Source organism: Acomys minous (genome assembly GCF_964271855.1).
Source record: "Acomys minous genome assembly, chromosome: 4".
Taxonomy (NCBI): Eukaryota; Metazoa; Chordata; class Mammalia; order Rodentia; family Muridae; genus Acomys; species Acomys minous.
In genome coordinates, this window is record NC_140486.1 from 68,711,381 (window position 1) to 68,730,145 (window position 18,765).

General features: G+C 45.1%; 1 protein-coding gene across 3 annotated transcripts in view; it reads left to right on the plus strand.

The window, feature by feature from the left end:
- Positions 1-1,449: 1,449 nt before the first annotated feature.
- Positions 1,450-18,765, plus strand: part of SS18 (SS18 subunit of BAF chromatin remodeling complex) — a 63,327-nt gene continuing 46,011 nt past the window's right edge. For all 3 annotated transcript variants that reach the window (XM_084780219.1, XM_084780220.1, XM_084780221.1), the window contains exons 1-3: positions 1,450-1,669; positions 4,994-5,070; positions 15,361-15,445. In XM_084780219.1, coding sequence (XP_084636345.1) covers positions 1,601-1,669; positions 4,994-5,070; positions 15,361-15,445 — 231 coding nt within the window. In that variant the 5' untranslated portion in view covers positions 1,450-1,600. The remainder of the gene's footprint in view (positions 1,670-4,993; positions 5,071-15,360; positions 15,446-18,765) is intronic.

The following is an 18,765-nucleotide window of genomic DNA, read 5'->3' on the forward strand; positions in this document are numbered from 1 at the left end:
TGTGTGTGTGTGTGTGTGTGTATGCATGGGGTTGGGGAGAATAAACATGTGAAGTCAGAATAAAACTTGCCTGGGTTGGTTGTCCCCTTCTACCATGTTGGTCCCATGGATTGAACACAGGATGTCAGGCTTGGTCACAAGCTCTTTTACCAACTGTGCATCTTGATGGCCCTGGCTTCACCTTTTAGATCTCTTTAAATATAATGGAGAGTCCCCACCTTAAGTCACATGACTAGCTCTGCAGTTTTGTGCGTGTTTGCTAATCGTTAAAGTTTACATCTATGCCCATTTGCTTTCATATAACATTTTTTTCTTTTTTGGTGTATCTTTTCTACAACGGCAAAAACTGTGTGGCTGGATAGTTCTCACGTACTTCCTAGCAGCAGGGCACAGACGCCCAGAACTGCTGAATGAGTTAAACTGACTTGTGAGATTTATCTGAAATAACATTAAAACACACGTTTGTTTTCACTTTTCTTGTTTTGTTTTTTTCAGGACAGGGTTTCCTGTGTAGCCTTGGCTGTCCTGGAGTCACCTAGTAGACCAGAACTCAGAGATCTGCCTGCGACTGCCTCTCGAGTGCTGGGATTACAGGCGTGCGCCACCAGGTCTGGCACTGTTTTTCACTTTATTAATAATTTAGGAATGCTTTTTGGGGGGAGGTTCGAGACAGTGTCGCTCTGTGTAGCTTTGGCTGCCAGGCTGGTTTTGAACTGCCTCTGCTGGGATTAAAGGCAATGAGCATCACCCTTTGCAAAATTAATCCGTAGCAACGTGTTCCCTACTAATTTGCAGCTGTTTGTTTTATTCCCATCATACTGACTCAAAGCCTGGAAGCTTGGGCCTAATTAACAAGCACTAAGTATTTAAGTGGAAAAGAGAATGCCTTTTCACAGCTTCGTTCCAAAGGCCCCCGGGTCAGATCAAATAGATCCACAAGTGTGGGAAGGGTTTATCCCCAGCTAAACTGCGAATGCGGGCGTCCTTTCAACTGTTTTGCTAGACTCCGCGAGCCTGCGAGCGTGGACTCCGAAGTGCGCACGTGGAGCCATTTAAACTAGCGAATCGGCGTTCTCGGTGCTGAGCCGGTAGACGCTCAGGAGTCCCGGCTCCCCTCTGCCCCTCTCGGTGGCGGCCGGGGCGACTCGGGACTGTCGCCTCTTCCCCCGAGGGTCCACCGCGCAGTTAGGTACAGCGTGGCGGGCGGGCCCCACGTTTCCTGTGACAGCGCGGCCGAGCCGCTCCCTCCCGCGGCGGCGGGACCATTTCCTGAGCGTCCGGGTGGAGGCTGCCGGCGCGGCGCTACCACCAGCAGGCGGACGCGGGGGTGAGACCCGCGAGCGTGGTCCGCCGGCGGGCTGGCCGCGGCGGGCCCCGGGGCTCGAGCCGCCCTGGCCTCCACGAGCTTCGTGCACGCCTTCGTGGCTGGGAGCTGCAGCTCCGCGCAGAGCGCGACTCGGCCGGCGATGCGCGCGGCCCCGGAGCATCCTCCCCTACCGCGCGCGGTGAGGTGGGACTGCCCGGGAGGCGGGCGTCGGGCCCCTTGCCCCGTGGCCCCCCGGAGCGCTCGGGACTCGCCGGTCGCGGGCTCGGCGGCAACATGTCTGTGGCGTTCGCAGCCCCGAGGCAGCGGGGCAAAGGGGAGATCACGCCCGCCGCCATCCAGAAGGTGAGCTGGGAGAGGCGGCCGGGCGCGGGGCCGAGGCGAGGCGGTGTGGCGGGGAGCGGCCGGGCGGTGGTGGGGGCGGGCGGGCGCCGGCTTCCCGGAGGAGCCCTTTGGCGCCTGCTCCACCCGCACAAAAGCGCCGGCAACCGCCGCCCGATTTCCCCGCGGGTCGGGTGGCCTCGCGCCGCGGGGCCCGGAGAGGAGCGGCCCGCGAGACTCCAGCGTCGCTCCGCCCCGCCGGGACCCCACTCGCGGAAGCCGGAGCTCAGAGTGCCGCGCTGCAAACTCCTCCGAGTTGAGGCCCTCCCTGGAGAACTTGGGAACCTTCCGCAGAGGCTGGGGCAGGCGAGGAAGGAGCCTGTAAGGCTCGGGGCTTCCCCGGGGGCGCGCCCGGCATCCATTCCGTTCTGCAGCAGATAGATGCGCCTGAGCGCGCAGGGCAGGCGCTGGGGCTCAGGAGGGCGAGCCTCCTCCGGCCGGCCGGAGTTGGCTGTCTACATGGACGGGCGGTCGGTTTGCATTAAGTCGCGTTAGAAGCGTTGGGAGCTGCGTCCTCAGAGGAGAGTGCCACCCCACTCGCCGCTCCGGGACTGCCAGTTGGGGACACAAAGGTTCTTTATTATCCTCTGAGTCTGTGCCTAAGAGCAAGGCAGTATTCTAGATCACAGCGTGGTAGATTTTTAAAAGTCGCTTGTTAAGTTTAGCAGTCTGCCTTGAGTATTTCCATCTTGTTTATTGCCGTGCAGCAAGGTTAAAGAGAGAAAAATCAACTTGTAGTACCAATCAGGGCACTCTTGCAGACCTGTCGGTTACAGTTTACTGTCAGGGTCTTCGTAGTGTGGCATTTGACATTTGCCCAACTGTTGCTTTATTTTCTTTGAAGAAACCGCCTGGCAGTGCTTGGAAACGCAGTTGCTTTCTCGTGCGCTGGGTTGAGCCTGTCTGGTGAACAGCTTCCTTTAAGTACACACATGCAGAAAGCCTGTTTCTGGGAGTAATTTACGCTTTCTTTTTGAACTCTAGAAAAAGTCTGGCGTTTTTCTTTTTCTCAATAGTTTTTTTTTCTTATATAAGTCTATTTGTTGCTTATCTTGAGTGATCTAGAAGGTGCTAGCTGGCTATTTTTCATTCTCAGATGCGAAGTGAAACTCGATTAAACATTTTTTTTTAAATTTAATTTTTGTGTATGTGTCTGTCAGTGCATGCATTGCCTGGGGAGGTTCGAAGAAACATCCTTTCCCCTGAAAGTGGGGTTAACAGCCAGATGTGAGCCTCTTTGTGGTGCTGGAAACCCAACCCTGCTCCCCAGCAAGAACACAAAGTGCTCTTGTCCTCACCATCTCTCCATCCCCTCAAAAGTGGATTCCAACTTAGGTTTTGTTTGCAGTGTCAGACACTGGTATTAGACAGGAGACAGATGGTTGGGGTTTATTTAAGGAATTCCTTGGTTTGAGTTGAATTGATGGCACTCAGGCGGAGGCAGAGGCAGGCAGATCTCTGTGAGTTCGAGGCCAGCCTGGTCTACAGCGCTAGTTCCAGGACAGCCAAGGCTACACGAAGAAGTGCTGTCTCAAAACAACAAAACAAAACAAAGTGTATTTTTCATATCTAGTGACTGTATTTAAGGAGCACATCTTAGAAAAGTGGTTACCCTTAGCAGTCAAAGATTATGATAAATGTGCAGGATATATCAGTTGATGGTAATGGGATCTTCGTTTTTAGTTGAAAATCACATTAAATGATTTAGTTTTGGTGTTGTCCCATGGTTACTCATTGAATCATGAGAAGTGGCTCACGCCCTTAATCCCAGCACTTGGGAGACAGAGGCAGGCGGATCGCTGTGAGTTCGAGGCCAGCCTGGTCTACAGAAGGAGTCCAGGACAGTCAAGGCTACAAAGAGAGACCCTGTCTTTAAAAATAAAACAAAACAAAACAAAAAAGAAAGAAAGAAAGAAAGAAAGAAAAGTGGGGCATGGCCATTACCGTGTCTTAAATTTTCCACAAACTAGCCGGATGTGGTGGCATATGCCTTGGGAGGCAGAGGCAGGCGGATCGCTGTGAGTTCGAGGTCAGCCTGGTATACAAAGCGAGTCCAGGACAGCCAAGGCTAACACAGAGAGACCCTGTTTCGAAAAACCAAACCCAACTAAACAAAAAACTCCCACAAACTTAGGTGGTGTGCGTGGGACAGTGTGCTGGCTGGCACTAACATGGTCTTTTGTAGGTCTCTGTCTAGTGCCGTTGGCATAGATGAATTATTTAACCCTCAAAGCCGAGGTTGCTTAGATTGTTATAAGATGGTAAAATAATAATTGATGTATCTTATGGTTTTTAAACTTTCTGAGATGCCTCATTTTCTATCATAAGCTTAAATCCTATTAAATCTTACGCATGCATGGAGATCCTCAGTTATGTGTCATTTTTTGGAGAATCATAAATGTATACAGTTAGGAATGAAGCTACCCAACTCCCTGGAGTCCCCTGGGCAGCAGGAGTCACGTGTTTGTTTCCTTCTGGGTAAGAGCAGGTTTTCCCCTCGTACTGCAAAGCATGAGAATGCTCAAAAATCAACTGCTACTAACAGAGGGGAGAGGTGATTAAATGTCTCTGTATTAAAGACACAAAACCATGGGGCCTGGAGGATGGCTCAGCAGAGAATCAAAGCCACAGAGTTGCCCTCTGACCTCACACCATGCCACTCTGGTGTGTGTGCCCATGACAGCAACAGGAGAGAACACACACACTCTAGTGATAAACAAGTAGAAAGAAACAGTGATTTCCCTTCTGTGTTTCAGGAAAGAGTAATTGAAATATGTATTAAACATAATTGATTAATGTGATTTCATTACCAATATACAAAAGTCAGATTTTTGTGTGTGACAAGTTATAATCTATATTAACAGACGATTCCACCAGTAGGTTCAGTTTCCATGTAGATATGCATTTCTAGAAAAATCCAAATTACAAAATTTAGTTGTAGGATTATCTATGTGAATCATGTATAGCTTATGTTGTGATTTATACATTTTAACACTAATGGAAAATTTTAACTAAGTTAATTCAGTCTCATGTTTCTTTTTATAAACTTTCAAGTATTTTGTAGCAGCAAGTAGAAACACTAACCCAAAGCGATTCCAAGAGGATGTGTTTTCCATGTTCACTTTGATGGTTTTGTAATCTGTCCTGATGGCTTCGAAAGAAACCATATTTTGTTGCTTTGCAAGCCTCTGTATGTAGCGTGCATGCATTTCTCCCCCTTCAGGCTCCTAGGTTTTCATTTTACTTGATGCACTAGATTTACAGTAAACTCTCTGGTTTTTATTTCAGATGCTGGATGAAAATAACCATCTTATTCAGTGTATAATGGACTATCAGAACAAAGGAAAGGCCTCAGAGTGCTCGCAGTAAGACCGAGGAGAAGCTCTTTGTGTTTGGTCTTGTTGTTGTTGTTGCTACTTTTTACTTTTCTTTTGAACAACAGCTTTAGTGAGTTCTATTATTTCAAAAAAAAAAGTACATTTCTCTTTTAACTTTTACCTGTGGAGTTGTGGTAGTGTCACCTCAGCCCATTGAGAACATTTTCATCACCACAAAGAGAACATGTGTTTCATGGCCGTCATTGGGACCCCTTCCCACCAGTCTCTTAGCCCACAGCCTACTTTCTGTTGCTGTAGATTTGACTGTTGGGGACATTTTGTGCAAATGGATTCCAAGAGCGTGTGGACTGTTTTGACTGACCTCTCTCTTCCCCTGTGGGTTTTGAAATAGGGTCTCATGAAGCCCAGGCTGCGTCAAACTCCTGCTCCCCGTCTCTGCCTCTGAAGTGCACATCCCAGCAGCCAACACCCAGCTTTGATTCTCTTATTTTACACGGCATGTTGTATCAAGACTGATTGATGCTGGCAAATGCACGAGTACTTCCTTATAAAGCCAAATGAGCTTCCGTTGTACCCTGTCCTTTGGGTGGTTTCCAGGTCTCCATTCATGAGACTGCTGCCAATATGTCTTTTCCTGATTTGTTGTTTGTTTGTTTTTGTTTTGGTTTGGTTTGGTTTTGGTTTTTCGAGACAGGGTTTCTCTGTGTAGCCTTTACTTCTCCTGGACTTACTTTGTAGAGCAGGCTGGCCTTGAACTCACAGTGATCTACCTGCCTCTGTCTCCGAGTGCTGGGATTAAAGGACTGTGCCACAAAGAAAATTCCTTTGTGATGGGAGGTGTCGTGTGTGTGTGTGTGTGTGTGTGTGTGTGTGTGTGTGTGTGTATGTATGTATGTATATGTTTTAATCTTATATTAGAAAATAATGACTTTAAACTTTACAGAACCTCATCTATAGAAAAAGAAATCTTAGCCTGGTGGTGGTGCGATGCTACATACCTTTAAATCCAGCACTTGGAAGGCAGAGGCAGGCAGATGTCTGTCTCCGAGTTCAAGGCCAGTCAGGTCTACAAAAAGAAGCCCTGTCTCAAAAATCCAAAAAAAAAAAAAAAAAAAAAAAAGAAAAGAAAAGAAAAAAAGAAAAAGAAAAGTTAAATTTTCATGTATGTAATTACTTCTGAAGATACTGATGAGAGAGCAGATCTTTTTGGTTTTTCGAGACAGCGTTTCTCTGTGGAGCTTTGGCTGGCCTGGACTTTGTAGACCAGGCTGGCCTCAAACTCACAAAGATCCTCCTGCCTCTGCCTCCCAAGTGCTGGGACTAAAGGCGTGTGCCACCCTAGAGAACTGCTTGTCATTTACAAGGACCAAACTTTATTTTCAAGTGATCTCTCAGAAGGAAGCAGTGTGTGCCCGAGTAGAATCAGATGTGAGGCTGGGCTTGGTCACGAAGCCCAGCACCTTTAAACTAAGGCAGGAGAAATTCTAGGCCAGCCTGGGCCCTACCTCAAGACCCTGTCTTAAAAACAAACAAACCACAAGAACAGATCAAAAGGAGATTGTGACGGGGCAGAACTGCCTGTTTTGTCCAGCAGGTGTGTGTAAAGATACACCCTATAATCTAGTAGATGCTGCAGGGAAAGATGACATGTATATGCTTCACTTTTTTTTTTTTTTTTAAAACAAAATACTGTCATATATAACCGATAGGAAAGCATTGAGACTCAGGCTCCCTTTCCATCCCGAGTTGTGTGGAGTGTTTTGGGTTACAGACAAGTGTGTTATTGCACTGTGTTCAGCCGCTGCTGCACCTGACAACACAGCTTTACTTTAGTTTGGGGCGGGTCCTTTCCTAGAGGGCTCACTGGCCTGCTCCTGGGAGATAGTCCCAAGCAAGCGCTTGGTTTGCTTTTCTATCTTTGTTGGTGTCTTGCCCTCCAGTGAGTCACTCTACTGCTGAACTTCAGGTCTCTCTTTTCCCTTTATTTAAAATTCTGATGTTCTGGTACTTATAGAAGTTTTTTTCCCCTCTCTTTCTTGTTGGGCCTTGTTTCTCTTTGGCAAGTGCTATCTCCACACAGTGATTGCCAGTCCTAGGTTGCAACTTAAATGGATTACTAGGTCAGAAACCAGGCTAAATTGCCAAACTGCCCTGCCAAAAATTTCCTCACTTCATTTCATCCCTGTCCTGGTGGTCACCCACTACTGCCAGCTGTAGATATTGGCCGTCCTTTACAAAATTCTGTATATCTGACTGGTAAGACTTAAGTTTTTGAACAAATACTCGTTCAAAGCATTTCCCTCCTACTTAATGAAAAAGGCTCAATGATAGTAAAAGAAATTACTGAATGCCCTTTATTGAGGTTCTTAAGATGTTAACAGATGAGCCCAATCACTCTTTATTTCATAGACATTTGAAACTGACTGCAGATTCTCTTACTTTTAATAACCTATGTTTTCCTAAGGTCGGGCACGTATTCATACACTGCCCGAGTATAAATTATTGAAGTGGTGAATCAGGACTGTCAGCTCCAGAGCTTTTAGGTTTTGCCAGTTGTCCCATTAGTGTGTTTTTTTCAGATCCCAAAGTGGGTCAAACTTTACACTTGGTGGGTACATCTCATGGGTGGAGGTAACTGCCACTGCTCCTCAGACTTGATGCGTTATCGTGTTGACATTGCAGAATGCAGTTGTCTGTGGAGTGCTCCTCACTTAAGACCCAGCTTATGTTTCTGTGCCCGCCCTCTGGCATTAGTGTGACTGTGTCCTCCCTAGCTGAACAGCCCCTGGTGCCTGTTGTTTTGTCCACCAGAGAGTTGCTGTTTTCTCTCTGTAATTCATACGCACATCACTAGGCAGGCACCTTGACGCCCACATACCTTTTCTCATTATAGTTGAGCATCCTAGTTTTGGTACCCACTGATGAGCTCCCCATGATGGCTCTTACTGTCCGCAACTCCTAAATGTATGTGGAGCTCTACTGTACAGAAGTCACCTCACCTTTTCTCTCCATTATTTCACACCTCTATCTTTAAATGGATTTGCACTGTATTATACTGTATTTTCTCTACCTTATGTGTTGCTCTAATACTTTGTCTTCTGTCTTAGGTTGTTGTAGAGCTGGCTAATGGAAGCCGTTCTTGTCTAGCTTCCAGACTTTTTTTTATTAATTTTTTTGAGCATTTTCCCCCCTCCTCCTCTTCCTCTTCTCTGTGTATCCTTGGCTGTCCTACACTCGCTTTGTAGACCAGGCTAGACTTGAACACACAGAGATCCTCCTGCCTCTGCCTCCCTGAGTGCTGGGATTACAGGCATGTGCTACCATTCTTGGCTGAGCATTTTATTTTTCTGTACCATGAAATGTTTTAGTTTTACTTTATATTTCTTCTTGTACAAATCTGGAGTCATCCATTTCTCTTAAGAGTAGATTGGTAGTGTTTTTGTTTGTTGAAATGTATAGGCTGAAATTTAGAAACCAAAACATTGTTACCAGGTTATCTTGTTTCGCAATCACTTACACATTTTGCATTTCCTATAGCCGTTCCCATTTATGTGTTTTGTTTCTTCAATACATTTTGTTTGTATGTATTTGAAATTTAATTTTTAAGAAGTAGTGGATCTCATTGTGTTGTTTGTCCGTGGCTAATCATCTGTGGTGCGGTGACTGCCAGAGCTGGGCATGCAGGGACTACTGGAGTGACCTTTTTCACCTGAGGCATTTCAGAACCTGGTATAGAGCCGAAGGATTTTATGGTGTAGGACAGGTTTTGTTCCTCTGTATGAGCCAGCATTACTGATACCCAGCTGTGCTTGGTCCTGTTTGGTTTAAATTCGAATCCTTGGCGTCCGTGTGTGCTCCATCAATCCCCCTCTACACATCGTAGAAACCCCTCCCCTGTAGTGATGCAGCTGGGGCCCAGACTGAGCTAAGGTAGAAGCTTAAACTTTGCCCTTTCTGATGAGTTTTCTAACTCTCTTCCCCTTCTAATGAGTTTTCTAGCTCTCTTCTACCTGTAATCAAGGGGCTTTGCTCTGTCATTCAGCACTGCCGTCAGTTCTTGGTTGTTGCAATTTTTATTTTATGTTTTTCAACTTCATGTATTCTCTTACGATTTCATACCTGTATGTAATGTGCTCTGATGATGTTCTCCCCCATTGTGTCCTCTGTCCCCTCTGTCCCCCACTTCTACTCCCATGTCCGTGTGTGTGTGTGTGTGTGTGTGTGTGTGTGTGTGTGTGTGTGTGTGTGTGTGTGTGTCTTCCTCCTGTATCAGCCTCAAAGAAGTGTGGTCAGAGCTCTGTGCTGCTTTGATGGGGAACCTGTGTTTTGACTGTTCTTTTGGTATTTGTGAGTTTTCAGGTTGTTGATGCAGTCTGTGAATAAAGTGAACAAAGAGAAGAAAATCCCCTGCTCTGAGCACGGACAGATGCTCCTGCTGCTCATGGTTGAGTGAAAGGACCATGCCGAGAAACCGTAGGACTGACAGCTGTCTGGGAACTGACAGCTTGGCTTTGATTCAAGTTTCCCTTGAATACAACTTCATAGATTAAAAATACCTTACTTCCGCTCGGGGTGAGAGAGGATCTTTGAGGCAGCTAGTGGTGCTGGGAGAGGGAGTCCTGGTCCTCAGTGGTGTAACATAGCCCTAGCCGGCTCTAGCAGGTTAAGTAATGTGTGGATCTCCCTCACCCCATTGTGGAGGAAAAAAAAAAACAACCCAGGAGCTTGGAAACCCCCCACCCCAACACACAAAAGAAGACTTAGCTGTATGGTTCCCATCTGTAATCCTATCACACAGAAAGCTGAGGCAGGAGGATTGCCATGAGTTCAAGGGCAGCCATATAATGAGACCTTTTCTCAAAAAAAGCAAACCAAACAAAACCTGTATTTAAACTGTTGACAGTATATGCATTAAAAAAAAATTAGAAAGCAAATAATTAAAAACAAGTCAATGAACACATCCTTAGCACACGGATTCCGGTAGTGACTCTTTCCTGCATGTGGCTCTGACTGGTGTCATTAGAACACACAAAACTAACCCGTGTTATTGTCTGATCCGTGGCCTGAAGCATTGTGTGTGTGGACTCATATTCTTCCACGTTTGCGACTGTTACTGCTTCCTTCTGTGTGCTTTGGATGTTTTCTAAATCAGTACAGATTTTGCTTTAATTAGCTGCCCTCGTGGCATTCTAGAATGGTTACAACTATTTCTGAGTGTTTTATAAATTTTAATGCTAAAAAAATTGGTATTTGTCACCATTTAATGGAATTTCAGTTTAAACTACTGCTTATCAAAATAACTTTTATTCTCCCAGCACTCAGGAGGGAGAGACAGGTAGATCATGTGACTTCTAGGCCAGCCTGGTCTACAAAGAGAGTTCGAGGACAGCCAGGGCTATTATACAGAGAAACCCTGTCTCGAAAATCCAAACCAAACCAAACCAAACCAAAAACCCTTTTATTCTATAAACTGTAGATTGACATCCAGTAAATGTGTTATGTTAAGGTTACTTTTTATTTAAATTTAAGCTTTTCAAATTCATTTTTAATTAGTAAAAACATAAGATTTTAATGTATCTGGTAACTGCAGCTGGCTTCTAGCAGTTACCATCATTAAATATAAGGTGTTGACTGTGATTGGTAATCTCCCGTGAGTTTATAGTTGGAGACTGAGGCAAGCAGAGTTCATGTTTCTTGTTAGCATAGTATTGTGAGGAAGGTACACTTAGCTTAAAGATGGGGCGCTGTGAAAGGCACTGCTGGCCACCTTTGTCATTGTGTAAACTTTACAGAGCACATTGCACGGAGTGCTGGGCGTGCTGCTGCTTAGTGGGTACCGCACTGCATCGCTGACTAAAGTGTGGAAGAGCACGCACTCATAAGGACTGCAGCGACACATGGCATTTATGGACTGGAACATGAAATTTCTCAGGAAACTGTTTTTATCTTCATTTCCACCATCTGAACTGAATTCAGATTCTCCTGTGGGTTTTTGTTATTCTTCTTGTGGACTTGTTTTTTAATTCCATTTTAGGTTACATACAAACTCAGAAGAGAATGAGAAAAATATATAAATAACCAGATTTTTGTTAATCATTTTTTTCCCCCGTTGTTGGCTTTCATGACATTTCAGAAATGAACAAACCGAAAAGTTTAACCCAGAAAAGTGAGCTCCCACAGTTATTTCCACTGACCTCACTCTAGTTAAACACCTTGTTAATCACTTTGGAGACTTGTTTGGTTGTAGCTTTTTGTTTTTGTTGCTGCAGTTTTATTTATTTATTTATTTATTTATTTGGTTTTTCGAGATAGGATTTCTCTTTGTAGCTTTTGCTGTCCTAGACTCGCTTTGAAGACCAGGTTGGCCTTGAACTCACAGTGATCCGCCTGTCTCCCAAGTGCTGAGATTAAAGGCGTGCACCACCATACCCGGCTTCTTACTGCAGTTTTATGTCAAAGAGTACTGTCTAGCCTAGTTTATTGCTCTCTGCCAGTAGTCTCACTACTTGGAGATTGAGGCAAGCAGATTACTAATTCCAGTTAAAGCTCTCAGAACGAAAAGAAAGAGCCAGGCGTGGTGCTGCACGCCTGTGATCCCAGCACTCAGGGAGGCAGAGGCTGGTGGGACATGTGAATTCAAGACCAGCCTGGTCTACAAAGGGAGTCTAGGACAACCAACGCTGCACAGCAGAACTCTGTCTCAAAAAACAAAACAAAACAACAGCAGCAGCAAAGATAAAATTGTTGAGTTAAAGGCCAGTCTGGTCGGGGGCTGGAGAGATGGCTCAGAGTTTAAGAGCACTGCCTTTTCTTCCAAAGGTCCTGAGTTCGATACCCAGCAACCACATGGTGGCTCACAACCATCTATAGTGAGATTTGGTGCCCTCATCCGGCGTGCAGAAATACATGTAGGCAAAAAGGCCAGTCTGCTCTATGAAGCTAGTTCTGGAGCCAGCCTGAACTATAAATTAAGACCTTTTCTCAAAAACCAAACCAAAACATCAACAACAAAATAGAAACCACAAATAACTTTCATTTGCCCACCTCTTTTTTTTTTAATTTCTTTTTTTTGACGTATACATTTATATTATTACACACATATAAAATAACTACATATAGCAAGAACCACAGAATGACCAGGAATTATGTTCATGTTCATGTTACATTCATAGTGTTTGGCTGTTTGTGTTTGGCAATCCTTATTTGTCCACCTTCTCATGTTAGGGAAAGGCCTTTATAGGCAGCAGGGTGCTTGGGAATGGGGGTCTCTAGATTAGATGGGGTGCTGTAATTATGTAACGCCCCATGCTGGTACTAAGGGGTGCCCTTGTTTAGGGGCATTGGTATTGAAGTATCATGTTTGCAACTGGCTGTTAAACAGTTTGGACAAAACGCCTATGTCCATAGGACTGAGACCAATGCTATAAAATACTGTGCAGCAATTTGGAAAGAAAGATGTAAAAGATTTTCCCAACACATCCGTGATTTTCTGAAAAATTAAGATCATTTCAAATTTAAAAGTTAGATTTGATGTTGAGAACAGTTGGATAAATATCTTGACATTTTAGCTGAGTTAAGTTTTGAGTATAGACACTTAAAGCTGCAGAGGCTTTTGAGGCCTGCTTTAGTGACTATTAAACAGTGAAGTTAAGCACGGGGCACTCAGTAACTTTCTAAGGCTGCCTTATTATGGGTTGCTCAGCACGAGAGGCTTTGTTAGGAGGTCAGGTGGGGTCACAGTCTTCAGGTCGGCTGCTCTTACTTGCCATGGCGGTGTAGTTAGTGCTCCTTGGGAATCTCCCTGGAGGATTATACCAGCACAGTAGTAAAACTCAAGAAAAGGAGGATTTTAAAGTGCAGTCTGTGAAGTCAGAGTATCCTAATTAAAAGTGGCTGCTTGAGCCCCACCAACCGTGCCAGCAGGCAAAGGTGCTCACTATGAACCAAACCTGGCTTTGGTTTGATTCCCTGGGCTCACATGGTGGAGGGAGAGCCTTGTGAGTCTCATACTGCCCCCCACCACTATAGGGCCAGGCATGGTGACGCACATGTTCAACTCCAGCACTCGGGGGGGGGGGGGGAGGGGGGCGGGGCAGAGGCCAGAACTTAGGCAGTTCGAGGCCAGCCTGATCTATAGACTACAAAGGGAATTCCAGAACAGCCAGGGATGCACAAAGAACCCCTGTCTTAAAAAAAAAAAAAAAAAAAAAGGAAAAAGAAAAAAGGAAAAAAAGGGCTGTTTGGTTTTTTTTTCTAATAGACTTGTGTACAACAATGAGATTTGCTGTCAGTGTTGTTTGAAGAATTTCAAAGACATGATTAATCATAACAATTGCTCTTATATTCAAGAACCTTACAAAAATGCCTCCTTTTCACTAGGTGTATGTGAGGAACTGCACACTCAGTGCAGGCTTCTTAACGAGGGCACTGTGGTCAGTAAAGAGCCAAGCCTGTCCTTTGTCTGAAAACTGCACTTGGCTGTTTACAGCAATGTTAGAGAATTTTTTCAGTTTGGATCTGAATTAGACTACTTCATTTATTTGAATGAAATTCTTTTGACACATCATTTTAAATTTATAGCTAGTATCTGTAATAAGTGAGTTGCAGCTTTTGAGACTTGGTCTTGCAGTATTCCCAGGCTAGCCTATGTTTCCATGCCAGCCTCTCAAGTGCTGGGGCCACAGGCCTCTGCGCCATGCCTGGCCTGGGAGAAATGAACTCTTAAAACAGTTGGACATTGTGGGTTTAAATTTGTGCTTGTGGCACTTGCTCTGTTCATGTGTTGAAACCAAACAATAATTAGATCACTGACAGTTTCTGGTTTTATACAAGCTAACTTTAAGAAGTTATGAAGCCACTTCAATTAATTGTTAAACAATATTACCAAAAGCCATTTTTTCTAATTGTAGCTGACTATATATTAAGTATTAAGAATTTGAGTTATAGGTTTAAAGTGAATTGGCTTTTTTGTTTTGTTTTTCAAGACAGGGTTTCTCTGTGTAGCCGTGGCTGTCCTGGACTCACTTTGTAGAGCAGGCTGGCCTCGAACTCACAGCGATCCGCCTGCCTCTGCCTCCCGAGTGCTGGGGTTAAAGGTGTGCACCACCACGCCTGGCCCTTAAAGTGAATTGTTAATACCTTTAGTGTTCTGTCATTTTGTCCATATCTGCTGTAGCATTTTTAAGGTGACTGAAGAGTGCCTTGCCCATTATGTTGGGAAAGATGTCTTTATGGAAGAGGGGTGTAACTTTGGCTAAAATCAGCTGCTGCAATGCAAAAGGGAGTGTGTACGGATTGTTCTTTGCTTTGAAGCTTTTGGTGAAGTGCAGACGGCAGAGGAGCACTTGGAGGCAGAGGCAGGTGGATCTGAGTTCTAGGCCTGCCAGGGTTTTATAGACTGAGACCTTGTCTCCAGACAACAGCCACAACAAAAGCAGAGGGACGCGTGGGGTGGTGAGCATAGCTCACTGACGTCCCTCATTTTAGTTCTTGTAAAACTTAGTCTACTGTATGTCTGACAAAAGCTACAGCACTGTCCCCTTGACCGGCCATGGACTCTTGTGTAACTCAGCAGTCTCTAACCGTGAGTGCTCAGTGAGCGTAAGAGCTGCTGCCTCGCTGTCTCAGGGCTAGTATTGCTGCAGCAAGACACTGATCCTGTGACCAAACCACAGTTGCTGGTCATCACCAAAGGAAGTCAGGCCAGGGACCCAAGCTGGGCAGGAGCTGATGCAGAGGGCATGGTGCTGTTTACTGGCTTGCTCAGCCTGCTCCTTCGGCTGGGCCCTCCCCCACTGATCACTAATTGGGAAAATGACTTACAGCTGGATCTCATGCAGGCATTATGGAGTCATTTTCCCAACTTAGGCTCCTTCCTCTCTGACTCCAGCTTGTGTCAAGTTGACAGAAAACCATCCAGTGCACTCCTAGTGCTGGTTTACATATTAAGTGAGATGTGTGCACACAGAACGTAACTTATTTTGCAGAGGAAATAGGAAAAGTTGAAGTGCTGTTAATGTTCAGGTAACATACCTTTCATTAATGTCTAAAAATAGCTGAGCATGGTGGCACATGCTTTTGATCCCAGCACTCAGGGAGGCAGAGGCAGGCGTATCTCTGTGAATTGGGGTCCAGCCTGCTCTACAAAGGGAGTCCAGGACAGCCAGGGCTACATAGAGAAAAACCGTGTCTTCAAAACCGAACCCAAACCAAACCAACAACAACAACAACAACAAAAGCTCTAAAAATAATTATGATGTTGTTTGAATTTAAACAGGAAGATTTTTTAAAATATTGGTATTTGTTTTGTTTTAATAGGTATCAGCAGATGTTGCATACAAACCTGGTATACCTTGCAACAATTGCAGACTCTAATCAAAATATGCAGTCTCTCTTACCAGCAGTAAGTACCATTAAAATAGTGGGAAGTGGATGTCTCTGTAGCTATGGGATGTAACGCAGTTTTGTTTCAGTGATCTTGAATTTTATGTTGTAAACCCTGGATTAATTAATTACCCTGAGAACGTGAACCTGTCCTGTAGTCTCTCAGTGCCTTGCTGTTTTCACTCACTTAATTTGAGTTCACCCAATCCTGAGGAAGTTGCATCTGTTCACCTGTCCACCTACCTCTGGTATATTTTTAATTATGAAGTAAATTGCTATTGTGTCTGGGATCTTTCCTATCGTTTCAGTACTGACCACTTCCATGTGAATCTTTAGCTTCGGCTTTAGTTACTTTCTGCAGCAGAGTGAAGTGGTTCTCAGCGTCTGAGAATGTCTAATCGGGTCTCATCACTTCACTCAACAAACCTTTACTCGATTGCTGCACGTACAGGCGAATTCCTGGTGTCACACTGGTTGCTGTGCCTGTCAGTTTATCCTTTTATGTTGGGGAACTGGGCCACATGCTGTGTAGATTTGGTCACACTCTGGGCTCTGTCACAGTTTTATATAACACGTCCCTGCATCCCAGTGGCACAAACTGCTACTTAGGCGGAGACTGGGATGGGTGTGAGGCTGGTGGAGGTACTGGGGCTTCCTTGCTGGGTGGAGTGGGCAAGGGGCCCCGGGTGTCAGCACACTAGTTATCCTGCATGCCCAAGACACGGAGGCAGCTGTTTCCAAGGCCTTTCTTTTCCTTTTCGTTTCTTTGACTCAGATGTCAGTTTGAACACTTGGGACACTCGTTACAAGATTTTCATGGTTCCCGGGCCTTTTTAGCGGGAAAAGAAATACGTTTAAGATATTGAGATCTAAGTGATATTTCTACTGATTTTAATTATTTTATTTTATTGAGATAAGGTCTTACTGTGTAGCCCTGGTTGGCCCAAAGTTCTCTATGTAGAGAAGGCTGGCCTTAGACTCAACAGAGCGCCACCTGCCTCTGATTCCCAAAGGCATGCAGGACCGTGCTCGCTCTGGAAACTACTCTTACCTAGGTTAGATTTTGCTGCTATCTCCTCACTCCATCTGCAGGACTGCAGTGCATTGCTTTAAAAGGTGTTGCATAAGACCGTGAGAGGACCTGATCGTATGACCCTTGACCTGAGCAGCATCCTGCTGGGATAGTCAAGACATTTGGTCTTGAACATGAAACAGTTTGTATGGATAATGTCATAGACTTCGTTGCTCTTGAGGTGACGTTTGTGGGCAGTGGGAGGAATTGATTGGCTTGTTTCTGGTCGCTCCTGTATGACTAGTTCTCTCTCAGCATTGTTGGATGTGGCCTTTTTGTCATTTGGTTTATAAAGTATTGGTATATGTGTGGCCCTGTGTCTGACCTTGGTTCAGTTGGTCTTTCTAAATAAACTCCGTGATCCTGTAACACCTGATAGTGTAATTTTTCCTCTCCCCCCCTCTAGAGTAGTGTGGCTACCATTAGTCCTTCAACTTTCCCATAACTTAAGCATCAGCCTGTCAGCTTCCATCCTTGCCTAACCCTGTTGGCATTTTCATTATTACCTGGACTTGATGTCACTGACCGAAGAACTAATACTGTACAATATTGGTTCCTCCACATCAAGAGTGTTTATATGAATTCCCTTTTCATTCCTTTAATACCTGTGGGTTACGGTTCTGGCTTTCTCTCCTGAAGAGTCGCTCTGCTCCTGTTGGTTGTGCTAGGCACTTCATTCAGGGGTGTGTGTGTTTTTATATGTGCGCACATGCGTGTATTTGTGTGTTCATGTGCACGTGTGCGCCACAGCACTCGCGTGGAGGTCAGAGGACAGGTGAAACCCTGTTCTTTCTACGTGTCCGTGAGTTCCAGGCTTGTGCTGCACTGTCTCTCTGGCCAGTCTCTAATTTTAAGCTTTCCTATTAGCACACTTACCGCATGTGTGGACATGGCGGCATTGTCTTTATCTGCTGGTGTTTTGCTTTCTCTTTGTTCCTTGCCAGTCCTGACCCCCTCGCCCCCTTCTTATAAGTGATAACACAGGCCATCCCTGTCTGGTTCCTGACCTGAGAGGGAGGGTGTGGGGAAGACTGTAAGCTTTGTCACAGGTGAAAGCAGTCTTGGCGGGCTTTACCCTTGGACACACCTCGAATACTCCCTTAGATTAACCTTGAGATCGACTGGGTGGAGCCATCGTGGGTCTAGAATTCAGGAAGGGGTCCTGGAGACTCCACCTGGACTATTTTTCTAATCGACCCTCAGTGGGAGAGGGAGACTGCCCTTGACAAGTGAGACAGACAGGCAGAGAGAGGTGCAACAGGTTCAGAGGGGGTCTGAGCACGTGGATCAGAAGGAGGAGCAGTGAACAGGCCAGAGACACCTAGGGACCCGTCCCATGGAACAGATAGCAGAAGGTTCACTCTTTTTTCCCTTTAACCTTTTTTCCCTCTTGTGTAAGCTAGTTGGGTTGTATAATAAAGTTTAATTGTTAAAAAACAGAGCCTACAGGAGGGTTTTATGTTTCCTGTAGCATTCTATAGATAACTTAGCACAATAAATAGGTCCCCTTTGGTCCGGCTTCTGGTGTGCTAAATGAAAGCGTGTGTCTCAAATGCATTGCACCTCAGAGGTGACCTGGCCCATCTCTAGTCTGTCCGTATGGTAAACTACACTGTAACTGACCAACACATCTTGTGAATATGTAACTTCCTTGTGTATGACTCACTTGGTCGTGACTTTTTTTATTTTATTTTATTTTTATTTTTTTGAGATGGTACATGTCATTGTAGCTGAGGTTGGCCCAGACATACTGTGTTGTCCAGGCTGGCCTTGAGACTCAGAATCCTGCCCTTGTTTCTCGGTGCTGAGACAGGTGTGTGTGAGCATGCCCAGCTTGGTCACTGTCCTTTATACCTGCTATATTCTGCCTCTAGGGTGTTGCATCTTTGTGACTGATGTCTGATTCTCCTTTCTTATTGATTGTTACAGGTTTCATAAAATGAAAAGGAATTTTCTTACTCTTTCCTGACTGTGACTGTAACTGATTGGCATGCTTCCATAGATAGAATATTCTGGAGAGTAGATCTGCATCTAGTTTTCTTTGCATGAAAATGTTTTACTGGAACTTTGATTTTTTTTTTAAGCATAACTTATTTGTATATTCACTTATGACTTCTGTAATTATGGGTGTGTGCCGCTGTGCCCAACTCTTCTGTCATTCCTGACAGAATCTTTTTTTCGTTTTTTTGGTTTTTTTTGGGACAGGGTTTTTCTGTAGCTTTGGCTGTCCTAGACTCCCTTTGTAGACCAGGGTGGCCTGAAACTCA